Source organism: Cnephaeus nilssonii (assembly GCF_951640355.1).
Source record: "Cnephaeus nilssonii genome assembly, chromosome: 12".
In the NCBI taxonomy this organism is placed as follows: domain Eukaryota; kingdom Metazoa; phylum Chordata; class Mammalia; order Chiroptera; family Vespertilionidae; genus Cnephaeus; species Cnephaeus nilssonii.
This window is the reverse complement of record NC_137083.1, coordinates 75,678,870-75,706,224: the sequence shown is the minus strand read 5'-3', so window position 1 is coordinate 75,706,224 and position 27,355 is coordinate 75,678,870. Positions and strand designations below refer to the sequence as shown.

Sequence of the window (27,355 nt, the reverse complement as noted above, 5' to 3'; positions counted from 1 at the left end):
TACTTTTAGTATAAAAGAATGTTTATTCCCAACTACTTACATACCATAATTACTTAAGAAAAGACAAAGGGAGAGCAGCTACAGAAGTAACAGGATATTTTTCACAAATAAGAATATAACGTACAAAAACTGGCAAATTAGTGGTAACTGGTAGTATGAACTCTTAATAATATTCTACTTTGGTTTTCAAACTAAGATTTGACAAGTTTAAAGCCCTGTCCTGTGTCCAGCACAGTAGGAAGAAACCAACTCATTTTTAATCTTTTCAAGCACCTAAAACAACTTTGGCAGATCCATAAAAGGTTCAGACCACACAACCAATTTGCCAAATGTACTAGTGGATATGTAATACGAGGAAAGTGTAACATCCAGTGCTTGGCCACATCACTGCCCGTTGGCAAATGCAGAGTGTAGTCACTCCACTGCTTCGACACACCATATACTGCTTTCACTTTGCGCCCCTTTTCAGTCCAGCAGATGTTGTTATTGGAGTTGCAGTTATATTCCACCCAGTCTTTTGTAAAGTCACCCAGTTGTGGTGGGTCGGCTTCTTCAATATCTATTGTCTTCATCATCTCTGCTCCTTGCACTGCAATATACTGGTCACTGATTTTTCTTACTTCTTTCACCCAAGGGGTTGAATTCTCACTGTCTAATATAATAATAAGTCGAGAACAGAAGGAACCATTCTTTTCTCTCCACCATTCTAAAAGTGTGTCAAGGCGTAGTATGTCTCCACCTATAAACAAAAGAAAATTCAGTAAGTAATTTCTGAAACCTCTCAATAAGAATACCCTTCTGTCCTAAGTGTATTTTCTTGAAATTTTGGAAATTAAATATGTGAGTAGAAAAACAGAGCCTTCTTTTCAAAGTATTTTCTTAGAAGATTATTTTAAAAAATACTTTCAACTTCAAGTTAAAAAAACCAGAACCAAAAAAAAAAAAAAAAAATCATCCTTGTTACTTACATAAAAAATGGGATGTTAATTTTGTTAACCAATGTCAACCCAATATATTCAATTAAAAAAATTTTTTTAAATGGGATATGCTACAATAAATTTAAAAAATTATTTCTCTGGCCAGTTTGAGCGTCGGCCTGCAGACCCAAAGGTCTCGGGTTTGATTCCCAGTCAAAGGCACAGACCTCAGTTGCAGGCTTGATACTTGGCCCCAGTTGGGACCCGATGGGAGGCAATCAATCAATGTCTCTCTCTCACATCCATCTTTCTCTTTCTCTCTCTCTCTGTTCCCCTCTCTCCTCAACCTCTATTCTTTCTCTAGAAAAAAAAAAAAATCAATGGAAAAATATATCCTCAGGTGAGAATAAATAAATGCAATCTTACTTTAAAAAATTACTTTATAAAGTTGTATTTGTTGAAAAAATAAAATTATAAAGGAAAGCTTATATTCTTTTACATCAAAAACAGCAAATATGGCTCGTGGTCCAAATCTAGCCCATTACCTGTCTTCGTATAGCCTGAGAGCTGAGGATTGATTTTACATGGTTGAAAAAAATTAAAAACAAACAAACAGTATTTTGTGACATGGGAAAATTATATGAAATTTACATTTCATATAATTGTTTCCGTAAATAAACTCATTTGCATTCTGTCTATGGCTGCTTTTCTTTTTTCCTTTTTAATCTTCATTTGAGGATATTTTCAACTACAGCAGCAGAGCTGAGCAGTTCCAACAACAGGCATCTTATGGCCCCAAAAGCCAAAAATATGTAGCCCTTTACACGAAATATTTGCCAATCCTGTTGTGCACCACTGATAAAATAATGTAACCTATCCTGTACGTAGGTACCTACTAGATGAAGAAGAAACTCTTCCTCCCTCTACCAAGAATGAATTTAGAATGAATTTATTTTTAAATCAGTTTTATACATGAAAAACAATAAATGATTAAAAATAATTTACTCAGAAAGCTCTAAAGTAAATAAATTTGAGCTATAAACCTGTCTTATAGTTAATAGGCTTTCCATCTGGTTCACTGTGGATAATTTCTTTTGCATTAACTTTGATTTTTAAATGTTACATTAAAATATTATTTTGATTATTTGATTTTTGGCACCCTCTTAAATTTCATGGCCAAGCCAATTGCCATCTATCTTTACCTCTCCCTAGTCCTGGCTCTGTCTCAATGGTACACTGATACAATCATCCTAATTCTAGATATTTATCCTAAGAAAAAAGTAGATATTGAGGCAAAAACTTACATATAATGATTTCCTTCCCTTTGCTATCTAAAATACTGTAAAATCTGAAACAACCAGGGGGATGGAAATAAATTATGGTAAAACCTAAAGGGAACTTTATAGTAAAACTAGAGGCCCGGTGCATGAAATTCGTGCACGGGAGTGGGGGTCCATTAGCCGGGCCTGCACCCTCTCCAATCTGGGACATCCCTTTTGCAATCTGGAACCACTGGCTCCTAACCGCTCGCCTGACTGCCTGATCACCCCTAACCACTCTGCCTGCTGACCTGATCGCCCCTAACTTCCCTCCCCTGCTGGCCTGATCGCCCCTAACCGCCTCTGCCTCAGACCCTGCCATCATGGCTTTGTCTGGAAGATGTCCCGTCTAATTAGCATATTACCCTTTTATTAGTATAGATGGTATTTATTAAGAAATTTTAATGACGACAAAATTACCTATGCAATTAGGATAAAAGTATGACACAGAAGTGTATCTATAAAAATAATAGCAGTGTTTATTTCTGGGTGTTTGGATTTCAGGTGGTTTTGCTATATTTTTTTATATTTTCCAATTATTTTTTACATTGAGTATGTTACTTTTATAATTAGAAAAATGTTTTAACCCTTTGCACTCGCTTGCTTTTTTCTCCAGCTGCTACCGATGCTAACCGTGTCGAGTCACACTCGACATCCGAGTGCAAAAGGTTAACATGCTACAGTTTACTTTTTGTTGTTAATCCTCACCTGAGGATATTTTTTCCATTGCTTTTCAGAAAGAGTGAAAGGAAGGGAGGGAGAGAGAGAGAGAAACATCGATGTGAGAGAGATACATCAACTGGGTGCCTCCTGCATGCACCTCAACAGGGGGTAGGATATGAACCGGCAGCCCAAGTCCATGCCCTTGACCAGAAATTGAACCCAAGACCCTTTGGTGTATGTGGGCCGACGCTCTAACCACTGAACAACACTTGCTAGGGCATAGATACTTCCTGAAGATATATTTTTAAAAATGGTGAAATGCTAACTTTTCATTACTGTCAATTCTATTACCTTTCTCTAGAGACAAGAGGATAACAGATTACAGGAGCTATTATACAAATTCTATCTGCCATAAAACATCACTAGTTTGCCTTTTACAACTATTTCAATAAATATTCTTCAGCACATTCTACACTAAGTCTCTTATATATATGATCTTTAAATATCAACAAGAGACCTAAGGCAGCATTACAATCTTTTAAACGATGTCTCTTCTGTTTTGTTTTGCTCTGCTTTCTTCTATGAATTGGAGAAAATTCATTTGGCTTTTGGCCCAGATACTTAAGTACTTAACATTTATCTTAGATAACAGCCATCTCATGCAGTTCAAGTAAATGAGACTGCATTATAAAGGCTTTGTTTGTCTCTAATAAAGTACATTACAGATTATCTACTTATTTTCCATTTACAAAGTAGATAAAAGTAGGTTACAGTTGTTCCTATAGGAAATCATATATAATAAAGAGGTAATATGCAATGGACCATCACTCCAACACACAAGATGGCCACCCCCATGTGGTCAAAGATGGCTGTCCCCATGTGGACACAAGATGGCCGCCACAAGATGGCCAGCAGGGGAGGGAAGTTGGGGGCGACCAGGTCTGCAGGGGAGGGCAGTTGGGGGGGACCAGGCCTGCAGGGGAGGGCAGCTAGAGGTGACCAGGACAGCAGGGGAGGGCAGTTAGAGGTGACCACGCCAGAAAGGGAGGGCAGTTGGGGGACCAGGCCTGCAAGGGAGGGCAGTTAAGAGGTGACCATGCCAGAAGGGGAGGGCAGTTGGGGGGGGACCAGGCCTACAGGGGAGGGCAGTTAGGGGTGACCAGGCCAGCAGGGGAGGGAAGTTAGAGGTTACCAGGCCAGCAGGGGAGGGCAGTTGTGAGGGACCAGGCCTGCAGGGGAGGGCAGTTGGGGGTGACCAGGCCTGCAGGGGAGGGCAGTTGGGGGTGACCAGGCCTGCAGGGGAGGGCAGTTGGTGGGGACCAGGCCTGCAGGGGAGGGCAGTTAGAGGTGACCAGGCCTGCAGGGGAGGGCAGTTAGGGGTGACCAGGCCGGCAGAGGAGGGAAGTTGGGGGCAAACAGGCTGGCAGGGGATCTGTTAGGCATCAATCAGGCTGGCAGCGGAGTGGTTAGGGGATGATCATGCTGGCAGGCAGAAGCGGTTAGGAGCAATCAGGCAGGCAGGCAGGCGAGCAATTGGGAGTCAGCAATCCTGGATTGTGAAACGGATGTCCGACTGCCCTTTACTTAGGGGCAGTCGGACATCCCTCGAGGGGTCCCAGATTGGAGAGGGTGCAGGCTGGGCTGAGGGACACCCCCACACCCATGCATGAATTTTGTGCATCGGGCCTCTAGTATGATAATAATAATACAAGAATAAACTTTGTTTCGAGTACTTACAACTGCAAACCTTCGTTTGCCCCACCCAGTATTTCTATCTCTCATCACAGCCATCATTGTTTTTTACCCTCAAGCCATGAAGCAAAAATATCAGGTTCCATATTAGGAGACCCCATAAATGTAAGACGACTACATATTCTAAGAAATACTGTGAGTAAAGGTATGGGATAAAGGGCAAATACAGATTCTCTTTCTCACAGGGATATTTAGTTCTGGACCTGCTCTTAACTTCCTAATTCAAATTATGATGTTTCTATTTTAAAGATTTTTAGAAGGTAACTATCACAAAATTCTCAGAGCTTGGAGCTCTTTGTCACTGGTTTAGATGGGATTACAGCATCTTCTTCTGAGCAGCATTCAATACTATCTCTGAGGCAGAATCAGCCTTTGAGAACTGTGTCTGGGGCAGGCGAGGGCAGGAACTGATGGCTGAAGAGGGCTCAGCCTCTGGGCCTGGTTCAACCTGGTTACCAGCAGGGGCCAGATGCCTCAGGCCTGGGGAGTACACAGTGGCTGAATTATGAGGGGGACTGCTATGTCTCTCCATTGTTGTTTGTTTTTACTTTTCACAATAAAGTCTCTGACACAGAAAGTTACACATTCTGTCTATGGCTGCTTTTCTTATTTGGAACAAATCTTGGCTAACAGAGGCATTCCACAATGGCCAGCTTATTGGTGACATACTTCAAAAAACTATAAAGAGAATATTCCAGAATGTTACTTCTAGACATTTACTTACAATAAACTCCTACTTTAGCATTTTTAACTCTTCACAAATTATTCCTGATAGTACATAAAAATTTAACAAGATGTGTGTATGCGTGCACGCACTCACATACACATACACACACACACACACACAATATTTATCTTGGTGTCTATTTACTTTTCCTAGGAAAAGAAAACGCTGATTAAATACAAGTAAACTGAACATCTAGAGTTTATTTCTAAAGCAATCTTTTAAAAACTACTTGAAATAAACTTTAAGATAAAAAAAAAGTTTATATTAATAAATTCTTCACCTAAACAGCAAGCTTACTTTTAAGATTACTTTCTTATAAAACTTAAAAATAACTAAGGATTTATGCATGACCATCAAAATATGCCTTTTTCCCCATTTAACTTGGAAATAGTTTATCATAACACTAGAGGCCCGGTGCATGAAATTTGTGCATGGGGGGTAAGGGGGAGGATGTCCCTCAGCCCAGCCTGCACCCTCTCCAATATGGGACCCCTCGAGGGATGTCTTGATTGCCTGTCGGGCATCCCTCTCACAATCCAGGACTGCTGGCTCCCAACTGCTCGCCTGCCTGCCTTCCTGATTGCCCCTAACCGCTTCTGCCTGCCAGCCTGATCACCCCCTAACCACTCCCATGCCAGCCTGATTGAGGCCTAACTGCTCCCCTGCCAGCCTGTTTGCACCTAACTGCCCTCCCCTGCAGGCCTGGTCACCCTAAGTGCCCTCCCTGGCAGGCCTGGTCCCCCCCAACTGCTCTCCCCTGCAGGCCTGGGTCCCCCCCAACTGCTCTTCCCTGCAGGCCCAGTCGCCCCCAACTTCCCTCCTCTGCTGGCCTGGTCACCTCTAACTGTCCTCCCCTGTGGGCTTGATCCCCCCAACTGCCCTCCCGTGCAGGCCTGGTCCCTCCCAACTGCCCTCCCCTGCTGGCCATCTTGTGTCAACATGGGGGCAGACATTTTTGACCACATGGGGGCAGCCATCTTGTGTGTTGGAGTGATGGTCAATTTGCATATTACTCTTTTATTAGGTAGGATTGCATTAAGTTTTCAACAAATAATCTCTGTTTTTAGGTCTGAAATTCTATTTCTCTAAAGATCTTTTGACTACAACTTTTTCTCTTGTGCTCTGAAGTACACAGAATGCTACTCTTTACCTGAAATTAAAGTAGCCATAAAGGTTAAATTAAAGAGTTGTTTTCTATTTTGAGTTATTAAAAAGTTAAGGTCAGGCCCTAGCTGGTTTGGCTCAGTGGATAGAGCGTCGGCTGAAGGGTCTTGGGTTTGATTCCAATCAGGGGCAGGGTGCGGCCAACTGCCTGCGGCCCCTCCCCACAGCCTGCTCTGCCCCCTCTCAATCCCCCCACACCAATTGGGGTTGGGGCTGGCCAGCCAACCTCCCACAGACCCTCCCCCAGGGCACTGATCCCCGATCGGCCCCTCCACCCCATTCGGGGGTGGGGCCAGCCGGCCCATCACCCACAGCCGGTCCCACCCCCAATCAGACCCCCCACCCCAATCAGGGATGGGACCACGGGCCAACTGCCCACAGCCCCTTCCCCCAGCCAGCTGGGCCCTGATCGGGCCCCAATCAGGGCGGGCCAGCTGGCCAACCTCCCGCTGTCTCCTCCTCCTGACAGGCCCAGCTCAATCTGCCCCGACTGGGGCCAGGATGGCCGGACCCCACCCGTGCATGAATTTGTGCACTGGGCCTCTAGTTTACATATAATATAGAGAGATCTCATTTCTCACTTGGTAGGGAAATTTAATATCACCCTTCATTTTATAGATGAGAGAATCAAGGCCAAGATAAGTTAAGTAACTTGCCTAAAATAACACTATTGCGGCAAATCAGGACCAAAACCAAGGTCTCCTGACCTAAGTGCTTTTCCCACCATATCACATCACCTGCTATTTAAAATTTTGTTGAGCTTTCTAGGATAAATAAAACTCTACATGTGAAAGACTATTAAAGTCAGTATTCATAACATTAAGAGACTTAAAAGTACTAGTCAACTTAGTTAATCAGCTTCTGAAAAGTGTTACTGTATTTAATAATTCTCAAAATAATTTAAAGGGAAATTGATTATAAGTATCAAACCAAACACTTTTTTCTTCCAATAAGTGTAACTCATAATTCTCAAAACCTTTGGAGATTACTAAAATTATGCTATAAATAGGTATAAATAGGTATGCTAGAAAAAAGAAAAAAAAGTTATATATATGCTTGGTAAACTGTAAAGTAGAAAACAGAGAATTCTGAAAATGTAACGTTTCCCTGTGAAGGACAGATTTCTACACCAGGTGTATTTTCACAACAGTGTAAGTGCCAGAGGTGACTTTACCTGCAAGAGCCCACTCTCCTGTACCATGGGTGTGCCCACTGTAATACAAAACATATGTATCATGTCTAGGTCCATCCACAGTCCGAAGTTCAAGAAAAGATTTCAGTTTGGAATGTAGAGTATCAAAAGACAGTCCACTTGTGGAGTAGTCACACCCATAGGTCTCAATCATATGATGTGCAAAAAATCTTTGGATAGCATTGAGCATGCCAGTGGACCGCAAATTTAACTCCTGTACGTGTTCTGGTGGAAGAAGTGTTGGCTGGCCATCAGGACTGAGAAGGAAAAAAAGAAAATTATTTCAGTGTTTAAGAAACATTCATTTTATATCCTTCACTTATAAGTAATTATCTAAGAATCATAATAGTTTCTGCTAACTAAATGGCAGGCTTTTTAAGAAATCACCTTTTCTAAAATTCCTGATGCTAAGAACTAAGCTTTGAAAATCAAAGCCTAGTTTCTTGAAAATTTTATTTCTTATCAATAAACAATAACCAAACTAAAAGTGGGATAATATATCTCCACATGTAGACAGCACTACATTCTTTGTTCTTTATTTATATCTTCTCATCAAATGATTGGTAATGGACAAGACATTTTAAAAGCAAAATTATACTAATTTTATCCCCAATGTGTTTCAAGAACATGGGTGGGGACTATAATAAAAACTTTTCTTTCTTGAGAAAAAAATAAAGTATAAAAGCAATATTTTAAATTATATACTTATGTAATGCCTATATTGAAAAGGAATCTTCATAAAGTTGTGTTCAAGTTTTACTAACCTAAGGTAATAAATTATAGAAGAAATTGCCTATTAGTAAATGGAATTTAAAAACAATTATTAAAATTTAGTCAAAATGCCATATCCTACTAAATACTAATTGAAGACCTAGATCTGTTCCTGGAACAATTGTAAAATGACACTCTAATAAAGATGATAAACCAAGTCCTACAACTAGCAGAATCAAAATACAATAGATATTGAGGGAGGGGAAATAATCCTATCTAGAAAAGGAATTTTGAAAACTTTACATTTTGCTTCATGTATTATCAATAGCTTTCAAATAATACTTTAGTTTTCATTACAAGAATAAAACATTTTGTTCCATACTTATATCACTTAACGATAACAAAAAAGTAAAAGGAGAAATATGTATAAACAAAAATTATAATGAAATAAAAACCTAACCATGCAAATTACTTTACCCACATATTCCTTCTGCAAGCTGTCACATCTTACTTTAAAGTAAACCTATTTATTTTACTTCTAATGAGAATTTTCAACTTTTTATTAAACCTTTAATATGGAGGAAAATATTTAATACAAATAGTCTATTTGGGGTTTTTATATCAAATATTTGAAATTAGATAAATTTCAAGTTTCTTTCACCCCAAGGAAAAGTCTGATAAATATTTGTTCATCAGGATTAATTAATGGCAAAGAACTCATTTTTTTATATTTCAAAGGTACTTAACTAAGTAAGTGACAATGTAGCAATATTTATAGATTCAGACAGATCTACCATATATTTGGGATAAAAAATTTTGAAATAAACTACAATAAATTACATATATTTATATACATACAAAAAATATATTTGCATGTATACATATATACATATATTTACACACACACACACACACACACACACACACACTGACAATCTTCTGAATTCCTCGTATTTGTATGACATTCTCCAGTGGGCAGAGCATTTTTATATTCATATTCTCACTAGCTCTTCATAATATTTCTGAGATGGGCAGAATAGGTATTGTCATCTGCATTTAGATAAAGACACTGTAGTTCAGAGAAGTTATGATTTCCCTAAGGAAATAAAGAACTAGGATTTAGGACTCTCAGGTCTAGTTTACATTCCATTATATTTTACCATGCTATTTCAAAGGACATTTTCTTAAACAAAGAAAATATTATGATTCCTTAGAAAATTCATTCATATTTCCAGATTTCTAGCTAAAATATAACCTAATCACATTTATAAAGAAATAAAATAAATTGAACCCTGAAAATTATTATTTTACTGAGAGTAAAGGCTTTTAAACACTTGGGATAAATAAAAAATGTAACAGTATTATATTTTTAAAATACTATAGTTTTGAAAAAATGTGCTATATTTTATATTTATTGTCATACAAATATGAAGAAAATATTAAGAGTCAAGTAGTTATTACTAATTTTTACATTCTAGATTACTGTACCTGCAGAAGTTGGTAGGAATCACTATAGCATATCCAACAGATGTTCCTCCTAAACAATTACCCAATTCATGGAAGAGCCCATGGGCCATGGATTCCAATGGCAAAACAATTAGAAACATGCTCAAGAAGATTCCATTCGTTGGCTAAAAGAAATTTAATACATCAAATTTACACAGTGGGAATGCATTTATGTGTGCATATGTATATATATTTACATACATCTATGCATATTTACTTACATTTCTGGCACTATTTCCAAAAATAATTAAAAGGATAATTATCTAAAAACAATTGTTAGTTGAAGCAGACAAGAATATATGGATAAGCAATGAACCCTAAATTTATCTCTAAGGTTCTTGGCAGTCCTAGCAAAACAATTACAGCACATATATTTTTGAATTTGTCAGATAATATCCCACTCAAAGTAAAAATACAAAAACAAACAAAACAAAACACACAACCACTCTTGATATAACTTAGAAAAAAATCAGAAAACAAATCCTTTGCTGTTAAAACCCATATGCCCATCAAGGATTGTGTGGCTCAGTGACTGAGCATCGACTATGAACCAGGTCACAGTTTCATTCCCTGTTAGTCACATGCCTGGGGTTCCGGGCTTGATCCCCAGTAGGCGGCATGCAGAAGACAGCTGATCAATGATTCTCTCTCATCAGTGATGTTTCTATCTCTCCCTCTCCCTTCCTCTCTGAAATCAATTTTTAAAAATTTGCCATTTTATAAAAAAAAATAAAACCCATATGCCCTGAATCACTTCTCAAATATTTATTTTTCAGAAAAGATACTTTTGAAAATGTTCTTTTTTTAATCCTGTGAAAAATGCAGAAATTAAGAAAATAAAATCTTAAAGAAAATTTAAGATCCTGAAACTATCAAAGTGAATTTCGTTCTTATATTTAATTAAACTTATAATACAGTCTTCCTTTGAAAAGCTTTAGACTCTCTATAGACTAAATTTAAAATTGTAAAAAAAAAAATTAAATAAAGGATATTTAAGCATCGAAAAAGAATAGAAAAAGGAGGCAGAAGATATATTAAAAAGAGGAGGCAAGATTAGGTAGTAACTGCAATAATGGAAAGAAAATAATTAAAGGACGCTTTTAAGTGAAAATAAAATGGAAGGATGATACACAGTCCTGATCTATATCCTTGCAATACTGATACTAGTCTACATTCTGTGTTGTTACTGCACATACTACACAATCATGGGCCTATGTGCATGAACACACATTTTTCTAATACTAGAAGGTAGTTCATTTGATCAGAATTTAATAAAAAAATAGGAACCTGATTCCCATAATCGATAAAATGCCTTACATCTGATACATTCTGTTATCAAATACATAAATTAGACAGTATATGCCTAATTTAAAAACATTAAAAAATACAAATATTGGCGTCTTCCCTCCCAGGAGCAAGCTGGCACCTTTCCCTGCCCTTTCCCCATCCCCTCAGGAGCTTCACCTTTACCTTCCTCACTACTAAGCTCCAATGGCCTTTCCTCTATAACTTGTTTCCTAAGCCCATTTCTTCTATGAATTACTTCTTCTATCTGTGGTTTTCCAAATAAATGTTCTCTGATAAAAGTAAAATCCTATATAATAAAGAGGTAAAATGCAAATTGACCATCACGTCCTGACAAGTTGGCTGCCTATGACCAGGCCAGCAGGGGGGTTAGTGAGGGACGACCAAACAACTGAACAAGCAGGCTGTGTGGGGTGACCAGGCCGGCAGAGGGGTGAGGGACGACCAAATGACTGAACAAGCAGGCTGCATGGGGTGACCAGGCCGGCAGGGGGGTTAGTGAGGGACGACCAAATGACTGAACTGCTGACCAGGCTGGCAGGGGGGCCATAAGGGGCAACCAGGCCGGCAAGGGGGGCAGTTAGGGGCAACTAGGCAGGCAGACAGGTGAGTGATTAGGAGCCAGTGGTCCAAGATTATGAGAGGGATGTCTGACTGCTGGTTTAGGTCCGATCCCCAGGATCAGGCCTAAACTGGCAGTTGGACATCCCCCTAGGGGTCCCAAATTGGAGAGGGTGCAGGTTGCCCTGAGGGGACCCCACCGCCCCATGCACGAATTTCATGCACCGGGCCTCTAGTAATACAAATAAGTAAAAAAGACATGTCATTAAAATTACTCCAAGTACCATCACCCATACACAGGTACTTTTAAAAATATTTCCAACCTTCATACAATTTATGTTTACATATATATATATATATATATATATATATATATATATATATATAATCAAAGTGGGACTGCTAATGTTCTGTAAACTTTGTAATATATTGTAAGCCTATAAACATCGCTCTAAAAATCATCTGTGAATTCCAAATGGCATTCCTATCACCTGATAAAATCCTAATTATTTGATTAGCTATTATTCGCATTTAGATTCCTATTAATTTTCCATTATACTTAACAAAACCAGAATAAGTATTTAGTTCCCTGATTAATTATATTAAATACCTTTGATCATTTGGGTTTCATATTTAGTGAAGTGCTAAATACTTTGCCTACTTTTCCATGGGGCAACCTTTTAATTATTGATTTACAGGTTTGTTTCGCTCTCAACATATTTTAGATAAGAGTCTTTTGTTGGTTGTACTGTAAAAACAGGTGTAACACAATTTATTGTGCTTCACAGATACTGAGGGTTTTTTTTTTACAAACTGAAGATTTGTGGCAACCTTACATTTGAATAAGTCTATTGGTGCCATTTTTTAAAATTTTTATTTGAGAGTGTTTATTAAAGCTGAGGACAGTGTGAAAAAGGAAGGGCTTAGGTTAGAAGAGGCAATAGAAGAGAGCATAGGCAGGGCTGATTTGGCTCTATAAAAGTTATAGGAAAGAAATGAGCCAAGGTGGGCTGCTTTGGCTCACAGGGAAGTCAGAGAAAAGGGGGTCTTGGAGACAGGATCAAGGGGTTAGCCTGGGACAAGCTGTCGCTGCATATTGTTCCCCTGGTTGCAAGTCTCATGGGAACTCTGAAGAGTATGGGAGATGCACCTGAGAGGGAAGAAAGGCGTAGGCATGCTCCCAGGAGGGAGAACATCTCAGTGCCATTTTTTCCAACAGCATTTGCTCACTTCATGATTCTGTGTCACATTTGGGTAACTCTCATAATATTTCAAACTTTTTCATTATTATTATATTAGAGGCCTGGTGCACGAAATTTGTGCACGGGGGGGGGGTGTCCCTCAGCTCAGCCTGCACCCTTTCCAATCTGGGACCCCTCGAGGGATGTCCAACTGCCCATTTAGGCCCGATCCCACCATGGGATCGGGCCTAAATGGGCAGTCGGATATCCTTCTCACAATCCAGGACTGCTGGCTCTTAACCGCTTGCCTGCCTGCCTGATCGACGCCTAACTGCTCCCCTGCCAGCCCAATTGCCTTTAACTGCCCTCTCCTACAGGCCTGGTCACCCCTAACTGCCCTCCCCTGCCGGACTGGTCACCCCTAACTGCCCTCCCTTGCCAGCCCGGTTGCGCCTAACTGCCCTCCCCTGCCGACCTGGTTGCCCCAAACTGCCCTCCCCTGCCGGCCTGGTGGCTCATAACTGTCCTCCCCTGCCAGCCTGGTTGCCCCAAACTGCCCTCCCCTGCCGACCTGGTTGCCCCAAACTGCCCTCCCCTGCAGGTCTGGTCACCCCTAACTGTCCTCCCCTGCAGGCCTGGTCCCCCCGAACTGTCCTCCCCTGCAGGCCTGGCCCCCCCCCCCCACTGCCCTCTCCTGCCCTCCCCTGCAGGCCTGATCTCACCCTAATGCCCTCCCCTGCAGGCCTGGTCCCCCTTCAAATGCCCTCCCCTGCTGGCCTGGTCCCCCCAACTGCCCTCCCTTTCTGGCCTGGTCCCTCTCAACAGCCCTCCCTGCTGGCCATCTTGTGTCCACATGGGGGTGGACTACTTTGCCCACATGGGGGCAGTCATCTTGTGTGTTGGAGTGATCAATTTGCATATTACCTCTTTATTATATAAGATTTGCTATTGTGATCTATGATAAGTGATCTTTGATATTACTGTTGTAATTGTTTCAGGGTGCCACAAACTATATCCATCTAAGAGGGTGAACTTAATCAGTAAATGTCATATGTGTTCTAACTGTTCCCCCATCTCTCTCCCTCTCCTAGGGCCTCCTATTCCCTGAGATACAACAATACTAAAATTATCTCAATTAATAATTACAAATGTTCAAGTGAAGAAAAGAGTTGCATATCTCTCACTTTAAACCAAAAGCTAAAAAATATTATGCTTAGTGAGGAAGGCATGTCAAAAGCTGAGACAGGCCGAAGCTGGTTTGGCTCAGTGGATAGAGTGTCGGCCTGCGGACTGAAAGGTCCCAGGTTCGATTCCTGTCAAGGGCATGTACTTTGGTTGCGGGCACATCCCCAGTAGGAGGTGTGCAGGAGGCAGCTGATCGATGTTTCTCTCTCATCGATGTTTCTAACTCTCTATCCCTCTCTCTTCCTCTCTGTAAAAAATCAATAAAATATATTAAAAAATAAAAAAATAAAAAAGCTGAGACAGGCCAAGAGCTAGGCCTCTTGTGCCAAACAGCCCAATCCAGAGGAAGGCCCTGTTTCCTCAATTTAATGAAGGCTGAGAGGTAAAGAAGCTGCAGAAAAGTTTGAAACTAGCAGAGGTTGGTTCATGAGATTTAAGAAGCCATTTCCATAGCATCAAAGTGCAAGGTGAAGCAACAAGTTCTGATGTAGAAGTTGCAGAAAGTTATCCAGAAAACCAAGCTAAGATAATTAATGAAGGTGGCTACCCTAATCTGAAGATTTTCAATGTAGAAGAAACAACCTTTTATTGGAAGATGCCATTCAGGACTTCATAGCTAGAGAGAAGTCAATTCCTAGCTTCAGAGAACAGGCTGACTCTCTTGTTAGGGATGACTTTAAGTGGAAGTCAGTGCTCAGTTTCCACCACCACTCCCTCCAAAATCCTAGGGCCTTTAAGAATTGTGCTCAATCTACCTTGCCTGTGCTCCGTAGTTGGAACAAGAAAGCCTGGATGACAGACCTACTGCTCAGCAAAAAACACACACACACATTCCTTTCAAAACATTACCGCTCATTGGCACGCAACTGGTCACCCAAGAGCTCTGAGGGAGCTGTACGATGAGATTAATGTTGCTTTCATGCCTGCTAACACAACATCCATTCTGCAGCCCAAAAGCAAAAAGTAATTCTGGCTTTCAACTGTTATTATTTTCTGAGGCTATAGCTGCCGTAGATAGCGAATCCTCAGATGGATTCAGGCAAAGTAAATTCAAAATCTTCTGAAAAGGATTCACCATTCTAGATGCCATTAAGAAAATTCATGGGAAGAGGTCAAATATCAACATGAAAAACAAAGTTGTAAATATCATGCTACCTGATATTAAATTGTAATACAAAGCTATAGTAATCAAAACAGCATGGTACTGGCATAAAAACAGGCACAAAGATCAATGAAACAGAAAAGAGAGCCCAGAAATAAACCCACACTTATATGGTCAATTAATATATGGCAAAGGAGGCAAGAACATACAATGGGGTATGGACAGTCTACACAATAAATGATGTTGGGCTCTTTCTGACATCTTGGGTCATGTGGAGGCCTTCTGGGAACAGGACTTTTACAACAACAAATATGTCTGAAAGGCTGTGGTCCAAGGCCATTTATGCTGGCATCAGCAGGGTCTGTGGAACCAGAGAGAGCACAGAGCTCTTCTTAAAATTGAAGGTGTTTACCTATTAGAATGGCTATTATCAACAAGACAAGTAATAACAAGTATTGGAGAGGTTGTGGTAAAAAAGGAACCCATTCATTGCTAATGGGAATGTAAAGTGGTATAGCTACTATGAAAAACAGTATGGCAGTTCCTCAAAAAATTAAGAATATGATCTAGTGACTCCTCTTCCAAAACATCTGAAAACATTTATTTGAAAAACATATATGCACTCCTATGTTTCACTGTAGCACTGTTCACGATGGCTAAGACATGGAAACAATTAAGTGTACTTTGACAGATGATTGGATAAAGAAGAAGTGGTACACACATACTACTCAGCCATAAGAAAAGATGAAATACTGCCATTTGACACAAAATTGATGAACCTTGTGAATATCACGCTAAGTGAAATAAGTCAGACAGAAAAAGTTAAGAACCATATGACTTCAGTCACATGTGGGATAAAAACTGAAAGCAACAAATGAACAAACAAAAAACCCCAACCAAACAAAAAACTTATAAACAAAGACAACAGTATGGTGATTACCAGAGGGAAGGGGGTTAGGGGAAAGTAAAGGGTGAAGAGGTCAAATATGTGGTGATAGAAGATAATTTGACTTTGGGTGGTAGAAACACAAAGCAATATACAGATCATGTATCACAGAAATGTACACTTGAAACCTATATACTCTGACTAACCAATGTCACCCCAATAAATTTAATTTTTCAAAAATTAAAGGTATTTATGCTCAAGATGAAACTCAATGCTATCTAGATAGAGGGGTGTACATGGCAATGAACAAAAGGATTAAATGCTCCAACCAAAAGATATACAGTAGCTGAACAAATAACAAAACAAGACCTTTATATATGCTATCTACAAGAGATTTACTTCAGATCAGAAGACAAACACAGACTGAAAGTAAAGAGATGGAAAAGATATTTCATGGAAATTAAAACAAACAAAAAAGCATACTTATACCAGACCAAAACACAGGCTATAACAAGAGAGAAAGAATGACCCAGCAATTTCAATTCTGGTATTTATCTGAAGAAACCCAAGACACTAAATTGAAAAGTCATATGCACCCATATGTTCACTGCAGCATTATTTACAATAGCTATGATATGGAAGCAACCTAAGTGTCCATCATTAGATGAATGGATAAAGAAGTGGTGCACACATACAATGGAATATGAGTTACACATAAAAAAGAATGAAATTCTATCATCTGCAACAACATGGATAGACCTAAAAATATTATACTAAGTGAAATATGTCCAACAGAGAAAACAAATGCTAGATTATTTTATTTATATGTGGAATCTATATAAACAAAATAAATGAACAAGCATAATAGAAACAAACTCATAGATACATAGACTAAACTGATAGTTGTCAGAAGGAGCAGGGGGTTAGGGGACTAGGTAAAAAATGTAAAGGAATTAAGAAGTAGAAATTGGTAGATACAGAACAGTCAGGGGGATGTAAAGTACAGCATAGGAAATATAGTCAATAATATTGTAATAACTATACGGTATCAGATTTATTGGGTTGATTACTTCATAAATTATATAAATGTCTAATCACTATGTTGTATACCTGAAACTAATATTGTAAGTCAACTGTAATGGGGAAAAATTATTTTAAAGCATCTTTTCTGACCAAATAGTATTAAACTAGAAACCAATATTTAGAAAAACTGAAAATAACAAACATTATCCTCCATCATAACTAACACCACCATCATCATCATGATAGTCCCTCGCATTTGGCAAGTAAAGTGAGGAAGATATAATAGGGGCAACACCCACAATGTTTACATCATTTGGTTGACTCCCACACAGGCTCCCTTATCTAGCCTACATTGACTAAAAAGCATCATACCCAGATAAATCTCCACATCTCCCTTCAAATACTCAGATCTAGAAATCATTCTGCAGCAACTAACTAGTTCAAAGCAGAGTTGACTTTCCTTTATGCCCTACATCCCAACCTGATGATACTCAAATTATAGCATTTGTCACTGTAATAATTGTTTGTTTACATGCCTGTCTATTCCCCATCCTATTAGAGATTCTATCTTCTTTAAGAACAGAGGCATTTATTAGTCATCTTGAGGTCAACACAGTATAGTACATGACATATAGCTCACTCAACAAATGTTCCATGAATGGAAGACTGGATTTATTAATACTGTAGATATAAACTCCGACCACAGTTTAAATGTCTTCTGTGGACAGCAAATCTATTGTGTGTGTGTTGTTGTTGTTTTTTAAAAAATATATCTTTTTATTGATTTCAGAGAGCAAGGGAGAGGGAGAGAGGGAGAGAAAGAGTGAGATAGAAACAACGATGAGAGAGAATCATGGATCGGCTGCCTCCTGCAGGCCCCCTACTGGGGATAGAGCCAACAACCTCTGCTTGTGCCCTTGACTGGAATTGAACCTGTTCCCAGGCCAACGCTCTATCCACTGGGCCAAACCGGATAGGGCAACAGCAAATGCATTGTAAAACATTTTTTTTTCTTTCTTAGGAGAGCCTTTAATCTGTATTAAAGTACCTGATATGTCATTACACCACCTTTCATATAAAATCTGTCGATAAATGGCTATGTAAAAGAAATGTGCTGTAGTGATGAGGAGACCAGTAGACTATATAGAAGCTAGGTAAACTGGTTCTGGCTATTACCAGTGATTCTGGATAAAAGTCTTCTCTGGCTTTCAGTTTCCTCATGTATAAAAAAGAAAGAACTGTCAAACCAGTGTGGCTCAGTGGTTGAGTGTCTATCTATGAACCAGGAGGTAACAGTTGATTCCCGGTCAGAGCACATGCCCTGGTTTTGGGCTCGATCCCCCATATGGGGTGTGCAGGAGGCGGCCGACCAATGATTCTGTTTCATCATTGATGTTTCTCTCTCTCTCCCCCTTTCCCTTTCTCCCTGAAATCAATAATAAATAAATATATTTTTTTAATGAAAGAATTAAGGTACAATCTCTAAACACCTTTCAAATGTTAATATTCTAAGAATCTTTAATCTATGAATACTTCATTCATTAATGAACAAGCAAAGGTGAGAGGCATGTCATATGTTGAGTATGACTAACATTTTGGTGCTTCTTTGCTAGAGATCAAACTAAATTATCCTATCAATGTTCATTCAGTACTTCAATTCCATGAACAAAATTGAGTAAGCACCATAAAAAAGAATCTCCTTTTGAAATCAGGAACTTGACCTTTCAATTCTAATAATTCAACACTTGAAGCAAACATTTAATCACACATCACAGGCACTGACATAATAAAGAAACTATAAGCTTACCTGCCAGGAAACTGCTCCCAAAACAGCTGTTGCAAGAAGACTAAAAAAAACTAACTGCTCTGAAATTAAGCAAAAATGGCGCATTCCTTTGGATGCCATGATTCTATCAAGGCTGTTGTTATCTACTCTGTGGGTAAAATATACTTTATGGCAGTCATTTAATTTGGTATGAAATCCCCAAAGAGTTAAAAGAAATATAATATGACAAATCATCCAGAAAATTCCAAAAATTGAAAAACCTGGTATTACAAAATACCAGAGATGAGTGTCTCTAAGTTTAAATGCTGAAAGAATAAAAAATGTAAGTTCAATCATTCCAGTGAAAAGAACTGAAAGTCTTCTGCAAATTCTTCCACGGTACAAAAAGGGTTTCCACCTCTCAGTCACTGAAAGTCCACTAAAATAAATGTCAAGGAAAGGATCAGTTATCAGGCATATAAAAAAACATGCAAAAGCAACTGGATTTTGGGGAGTTTCCAATGAGGAGAAAAATAATAAGACTACAAAAATACCTAAGTTTAAAATAGCTAGAAAAGACTTCATTCTTAGGTCAATAATCAGCATGGCCAAAGCTACAACCAGTAAAATGACACTGAGAGACTTTTCCACCAACATAATTGTGCTGGCAATGGCAAATCCAACAAGTTCCAGAAATTCAACTGTGGTTAGTAAAGTGGGCCGATGATGGACATAACCAGAAATTCTCTCCACCAAAGCACATAATATCCTTAATATTATAGAAGTTAGAAGCAAATATTTGGTTGATTCTTCTTTCACATCAGTTTTAAAGGATGAATTATCAAGAAAGCATAGGAGGCCAAGCAAGAATCCAAACCAAAGATTAGAGAGACTTAAACTTGCTGCTTCCATCGAAAAATAATAATAGAGGATGCTGGCAATTCCAAGAACAAAAAGACCAAGAATAAAAATTACCAAAAGTAAGGCATTTGCTGTTTTTTCCCATCTTACATAAAGACCTAAACATATAGCAACCAGTAAATTGATTCTGGCTAAATAGCCAAGATAACGCACTGAAGAATGCATGTTCACTTCTCTGTTTACTTCTTCCAGTCTTGTCATTGCTAAATAGAGACAATGACTAAAGCAATAACGCAGTGATTTACACATGTAATTTGGCAATTTTGGCTTTCGCCCACGTTACAAAAATTAACTGCTTATATTTCATTCAGCAAATCCCATGCATCTGTAACTCCGATTTCAGCATTTTCTCTGGTCGAATTTTTGTTTAGTGATCTAAAAAGAAGAAAAAAATATTTCAACGTTAATTTTGTATAATTTATCTTTCACATGTAGCTTCTTCATTAAAAATAATGAATAAGTGAGAAATAAAGTTTATTCTGAAACCCAGTTTAAAACGTGATTTGCAAGTATCTTAATGATAACTGTCTCTGGCTTAAAAATTCAGCAGTTTATCCAAACCAAAAAGGCTGTGCTGTCCACTCATCATATACTAGAATTGTATGACTAAATGAATATCAATGAAACTGTTTTTCCAGAAGTGATGAGAAATTTGCTAGTTAATTCTTATCCAATATCTCTTTTTTTCAACGACACACAAATGTAAAATGTTCAGCTTAGCTTAGATTGTAGCAGATGGGTTTGGCACAATGCAAAGCTACTCAGATCTTAAATAAGATGAGGGACTTCATCATTACCTCTAATTTGGAAAGTACCAGTATCCAATAATAGCTGTCATTACTACCTGCCTAAACCCTCTACATATTTTTACAAGGCAGTTCTAAAATGTTATAAAATCTTAATCTTTACATTGTTTACCTAATAAACTTTCTAGAAGCAAAGTTTAACTATTAAAGTTGCCGAAACCGGTTTGGCTCGGTGGATAGAGCATCGGCCTGCGGACTGAAGGGTCCCGGGTTCGATTCCGGTCAAGGGCATATACCTTGGTTGCGGGCACATCTCCAGTAGGGGGTGTGCAGGAGGCAGCTGATCGATGTTTCTCTCTCATCGATGTTTCTAACTCTCTATCCCTCTCCCTTTCTCTCTGTGGAAAATCAATAAAATATATTAAAAAAAACAAAACTATTAAAGTTATTCAGTCCCAAACATTGACCCATAATTTTCCTTGTACTTTTACCTCTACTAAATTACTATGATTATCAAACCTACTTTCCAAATCTAAGTATTATCTCTGTAGCAAACCAATTCCTGACCTTTCTAGTCAAAATTGAAAAGTTGGAATGTTGTATTTATTGTAGAGTAAATTAAGAAATTAATTTTACTTTAAAAAATTATCATGGGGGGTGGGAGGACAATGGAATAATTATTTCAATTTTAAATGCCACACAAGTTGCACTTAATAGTTATCATAATGATTATTTGTTAAGAGGCCAGATAATTATTTCAATTTTAAATGCCACACAAGTTGCACAAACTAGAGGCCCAGTGCACGAATTCATGCACTAGTGGGGTCCTTGGCCTGGCCTGTGGGATCGGGCCGAAACTGGCTCTCCAACATCCCCCGAGGGGTCCCAGATTGCGAGAGAGCACAGGCCAGGCCAAGGGACCCCACTGGTGCATGATTAGGGTCGAGGAGGGATGCTGCAGGTTATTACATAAGGACACATATGTAATACCTTAATCAATAAAGAAAGAAAAATAGTTATCATAATGATTATTTGTTAAGAGGCCAGATAATTATTTCAATTTTAAATGCCACACAAGTTGCACTTAAAAACTTGACAGTGGTCACAAAACGGTTTAAGGAATTCTTCAATTTTCTAGTACACTGTTTCAGAACTGATGCATTGGCTCATGGCCACACTGAATATCCAGAGAGAACTCAACCAGATAAAAACCCAGAAAATAACTAGTTTGTGATCAGCTTATTTATAGTTTCTTTCTTTTCTTTTGGAGAGAGAGGAAGGGAAAGGGAGAGAGAAACATCTATGTCAGAGCAAAACATGGGTCGGCTGCCTCTCATATGCCCCACAATGGGGATCCAGCCGAACCAGCAACCCCTCAGTGCATGGGACAACACCCAGCCAAGTCACACCAGCCAGGGCTTTTTTATACTTTCCTTCTTAAAAGCAGGACACTAAAAACAGACCCAACAGAAACATGAGATAACCTGGAATGAACCCTTAATTATCCATTTGACTGGAGAAGAATGTCACTGAGTGAGCACCCTAAGGTGTCTGGGAGTATTACTACAAACTAGAGGCCCAGTGCACGAATTCATGCACTAGTGGGGTCCTTGGCCTGGCCTGTGGGATCGGGCCGAAACTGGCTCTCCAACATCCCCCGAGGGGTCCCAGATTGCGAGAGAGCACAGGCCAGGCCAAGGGATCCCACTGGTGCATGATTAGGGTCGAGGAGGGATGCTGGAGGTTGGCTAGCTGGACAGGGACCGCGGGAGGGCTGCAGGGCATGTCCGGCCCATTTTACTCAGTCCCAATCGGCCAGACCCCAGCAGCAAGCTAACCTACCGGTCGGAGCGTCTGCCTCTTGGTGGTCAGTGCACATCATAGTGACTGGTTGACTGGTCAACTGTCTGCCCCTGGTGGTCAGTGCACGTCATAGCGAGCAGCTGAGTGGCCTTAGCATATCATTAGCATACTAGAGGCCTGGTGCACGGATTTGTGCACCAGTGGGGTCCCTCGGCCTTGCCTGCGGGGATCAGTGGACCTCCACACCACCGCAACCCGGCCTTACCCATCAGCTCGTCAGGCTCCAGCCTGCTCTCTGTGTGGATCCTGCACAGCACAAAGTAGTGCAGGAAGCAGCAGGAGGCCGGGGAGGAGCCTGAGCCCAGGCTGGGCACCCAGGCTAGGCTCTGCACTGCCCCCGCTCATCATGGCCCTGCCGCACCTGCCACTGCTGCCACTCAGGCACGCAGGGGGAGTGTCCATGGGAGAGGCTCATGCAGCTGTAGCTGCGCTTGCCCACCAGGAGCCTGGCATCTGGCGCCTTTCAGTCAGCTGAGGGGTGCTCCTGCTATGGGAGTGCACTGACCACCAGGGGGCAGCTCTTGCGTTGAGTGTCTGCCCCCTGGTGGTCAGTGCACGTCATAGCTACTGGCCGGTCATCCAGTTGTCCGGTCACTTAGGCTTTTATATATATAGATTACACTTTGGTTGGTTGAACGGCCAACTAGTCGACTGGACAATTAGCATATTAGGCTTTTATTATATAGGATAGGATTTTACTTGTATATGTTTAACAAGTAGATATTTTACAGCTAAATTGATTTAATTAAGTAAGTTGTAACTAATTTTCCTCAATTATATTTTCATTCAATAATTTCTTAAGATTCTATACACATCTACAGAAAATATCTTCCATTAGTAAATTTTGGTTTTATCTTTTATTTAAGTATGAGAAACTGATAAAATATAGACAGCATTGCAGTTTTTAACATCATTTCTCTGTGTTATACAATCATTCAGCAAATACATTGGAATATACTGTATATCCTCAAAGGGTGGATGGTACAGTCTGGACTCAGATGACTGAACACTGCTAGAGGAAAAAAAGATCACACACTAGGCTAAATGGTTATCACTCAACCACAGACATCCTTCCGTGCTTCCCTGGTCAAAACTCTGTCCCTTCTGTGATTATCCAAACCTCTCTTCCCTATCCTCAGTCTCTGACTCCTACTTCCCACTGCGTTCTCACCAGATGACTTATTTCCCACAGAACAATCAGAAGGGACTTCACTTCAGTTTCCCACACCACAAACCCACCTCTACCTACATCTCCTAATACAAGGAAAGAAGGGTGTCCCTCCCCTCTCTGAGGCTAAATCTCTGACATACTCTGTATCCCTTCCCCTCTGCCTCTTCCACAACTTCAGACTCTCCTCTTCCTTCACACTCCCACTCTTCTCTTATTCATCAGAACTTGAACATTTGCAAAGCTCTTTTCAGAAACAACACCAAAACAAAACAAAAACACAGCCAGAAACAACAAACAAAACAACAATCTTCACTCATTCACATCTCCTCTTCGAAATTCAATCTTCTGTACTTTTGACAACTAATATTTGATTGCTTCACTTTTCACATCACTAAACTCTGGTTCCCACCCCACAATAAACTGCTCTGCCAGGTACTAAAATGGCCAGTAAATTCCTAAATCTTTGGAGGAAAAGGAGCCACATACTACACCTCACAAGCTCAGGGAAGGCCTGCATGGTGGCCTTATAGAGACCTAAAATAACCATAGAAGATGGTCTGAAATTAAAACTTTTTTAACGAAAAGCAGTTTATAGTGGGGAAGTCCCAGGCTGGAATCTTCCCTGACAAAGGTCAATTTTCACCTTAACTAACCTTGTCTACTGTCTTTCTGCATCTATAATAACGTACCTTTGGAATGTCAAACTAATTTCCTTTTTGTGGACCCCTCAAAGCACAGCTACCGCACCAGAGTGGAGACCACAAACCCTCTTGTTCTTACTAATCTTCCATTAGTAAATTTTGGTTTTATCTTTTATTTAAGTATGAGAAACTGATAAAATATAGACAACATTGCTGATAGATAAAATATAGTTTATTGTTGACTGTTAACTATCCTATGGAAAAGAAATATGTGTCTATCATTTTACTTTTTGTCCAAACCGGGTTTCACCACTTTGCTTTCTCTTCCTTCCCTAATCTAACACCAATGGATTTCATGTAACCCACTTACGTATTCTCTTTTGATTGTAATGTATAAAATAAGATGCAAGACTGCCATTTTCTGGAGCATTTTCTCAATCTGTTGAGATTTTCTTCCCAGCAATTGCCGACAGTTTGGTTCAAATAAACTCACAAAAATTCTCTACAGCTTCTTAATGGGTACTTTCCACTCATTATGCTCCACATTCTTTGAACAACCTTTGACTCTATTGACTTCTCTCACCTTCTGAAACCTGTCCTTCCTTTAGCTTCCAAAGACCAGTCTCCAGATTTTCTTTCTTACTTAATTGATCTCTGCTTCTCAGTCTCTTCTCAATCCTACCTTCAGACATTCAATCCCAAGCCTAGACTTTTCTACTACATATTTTCTATGAGCAATCTCATCTATTTCCATGTCTTCAATTATTATCTCCCCCTAAGTATACACATATTAATCTACCTGATAGACATAAAAGCATTAGCTTGGATCTGCATTGTTAACAGAAACAAAAATCTCAAAAAAAATGTAAACAGGTAAATAAAGTACAGCACATCCATTCAATGGAATATATGCAGCCACTATTATGGACTAAAATCAACATGGCAGAATATTACGTTTAAGTGGCTAATTTACAAAAGTCTTTTCCTAATCTGATATTCTTCAAACGACAATTAGCCTCAAACAGAGAGTAAATAACAAAGCATTACGATCCTTTCCAGTTGGCCAGCCATCACTGGAGAATTACTTGAGAGGCAGATAAAAAAAAAAGAAAAAAAAAATGGAGCACATGGGAAATCTAATGGGCCAGAGTCTGATTTATACTCCTCAGAGCTTCCTCTCTCCTTCACCTCCTATATTTAATCCTTACCCAGTACTGACCACTCTTCTTCCTGCACCTCTTAAATGTTTCTACTTTCCAAGGTCACAGTCCCAATTTTGGTCACCGTCATCTCATACTTGACCTGTATCCACTCTTGCCCTTCTCTCCATGATGTGTCCTTTTTAAAAGCAAAATTTGTCACATCACTCTGCTGTGTAAAACCCTCCAACCGCTTCCCATCACCCTTAGTAATAAAGTCTAAACTCCTTAAAATACCTTATCGGCTCTCTGCATTGGATGTGAATAAATCTCCTGTCTTGTAAACTTCCCCTGGAACTTTGTACTCTAGCCATACTGATCTCTCCATTTTTTCAATGCTATTCCCTCTCCAGATGCACTCCCTTCCCTCCTCCTAGCCCCAGGGCAGTCCTCGCACCTGGCTTAACTCCTCCTCTTCACGTCTCAGCTTAAATAATTTTCTTGGAAGACTACCCCTGACCCATGTGTATGATCCCTACACGTCCTCTAAAACAGGAAAATACTGATCATCACTTGTCTGCATTCCCCACTAGATCACAAAGTCTCTGAAAATTTGTTGTCAGTACTACATGCCCAATGTCTTGCACCAAGTCCGGAACCAAGTAGATATTGTTAAAGAAACAAAGACTAATCCAGAAATAACTATATTTAATAACAATGCCAATTAGTTATGGACCACTTACTACACAAAGAAAATAAACAAGACACCTAATGTCTCACAACTAGTAGTAGAGCTATGGGATTCCAGGAATTTCTGGATTGTTTCTCGGCCTTACTCCAACCTTCACTTAATTCAGTGATGGCGAACCTATGACACGCGTGTCAGCGCTGACACGCGTAGCCATTTCTGATGACACGCGGCCGCATGCCGAGGATGAAACATTTGCTGCTCCTGAGGATGAAACATTTGCGACTAGAGCCTTGGAGTTAGTTTTTTCCTCAAAGTGACACACTACCTGAGTTATGCTCAGTTTTTTTGTTTTAAATTGTATTTTTATTTTTTTAAATTACTTTATTGATTCAGGTATCACATATTTGTCATCAACCCCCTCCCCTATGCTCAGTGTTTTGGCGAAGTTTGACACACCAAGCTCCAAAGGTTGCCCATCACTGCCCTAATTCATTCAAATTCCTGTAAATCAGTAAATTCTCTCCCAAACCCTAGCCTCAGGCAATGGCTCACTAGGGAGTCCAAGACACACCTGTCACTCGGGACATCCTTCAATTCAGAACCTATTTCAGTCCCCCCTAGGCAGGGGAAGTGTCCAAAGCTTAACGAAGGCAAAGAGCAGCCAGTGCTTCGGTTCTGTGAATTCACAGAGCTCTTTTCCTAGAAGGAGAGTGGCGCCCCGAACCCTGATCGCACCCCCAGCAGCAGCCCTCCTCCTGGCATTCCTTCGGGCGGGACGTGAGGCCGGAGCAGCCGGGGGGTCTCCAGCGCCCCCCCACTTCGGAGAAGGCGACCGCACCTGGAGCCCCGCTGAACGAGGGGGCGGAGGCGTGGGGGAGGCCGGGACCGCCTTCCACCCTCTCCTCCCGCGGCGGACGCCCTCACCCGCGGGAGGCCGGCGGGGCGGAGCCAGGGCTCCGGGCCCGGGTCTCGCGGGCCCGCTCGGCACCCCCTTCCCCACCAGCCTGGGCCGCGGCCACCAGAACTCTCAACCCTCGGGACCGGCTCCGGGGCGACACAGTACGGGGAAGGCCCCAGGGGCTGTGCCTGCAACTCGGGACGGGAACGGAGGAGGGTGGAGAGCCCGAGGCCGCTCGCACGAGGACAGGCCGGTGTCTAGGAAACTTACTCCGGTGCCGGCCCGCCGCAGCCGCCATGTTCCTGCCGCCGGAGCCGCGTCGCTAC

General features: G+C 40.4%; 1 protein-coding gene across 1 annotated transcript; it reads right to left on the bottom strand.

Moving 5' to 3' along the window:
• TMEM168 (transmembrane protein 168) lies at window positions 1–27,355 on the bottom strand. The gene is made up of 5 exons (XM_079786235.1): window positions 27,300–27,355; window positions 19,002–20,255; window positions 9,934–10,076; window positions 7,717–7,991; window positions 1–739 (listed from the first exon to the last, which is right to left on the bottom strand). Exons 2-5 carry the CDS (start codon window positions 20,127–20,129, stop codon window positions 192–194), a joined length of 2,094 nt encoding a protein of 697 aa, XP_079642361.1. The 5' UTR covers window positions 20,130–20,255; window positions 27,300–27,355; the 3' UTR covers window positions 1–191.

What these genes read in the sequence shown, in the direction of transcription:
- TMEM168 (XM_079786235.1), bottom strand. Translation starts at nt 20,129, where the DNA reads ATGTGTAAATCACTGCGTTATTGCTTTAGTCATTGTCTCTATTTAGCA. An exon ending in TGGGAGCAGTTTCCTGGCAG is followed by an intron (nt 10,077 to 19,001) that starts GTAAGCTTATAG and finishes AATTTCTTTTAG; the next exon opens with CCAACGAATGGAATCTTCTT. An exon ending in AGGAGAGTGGGCTCTTGCAG is followed by an intron (nt 740 to 7,716) that starts GTAAAGTCACCT and finishes TTTTGTTTATAG; the next exon opens with GTGGAGACATACTACGCCTT.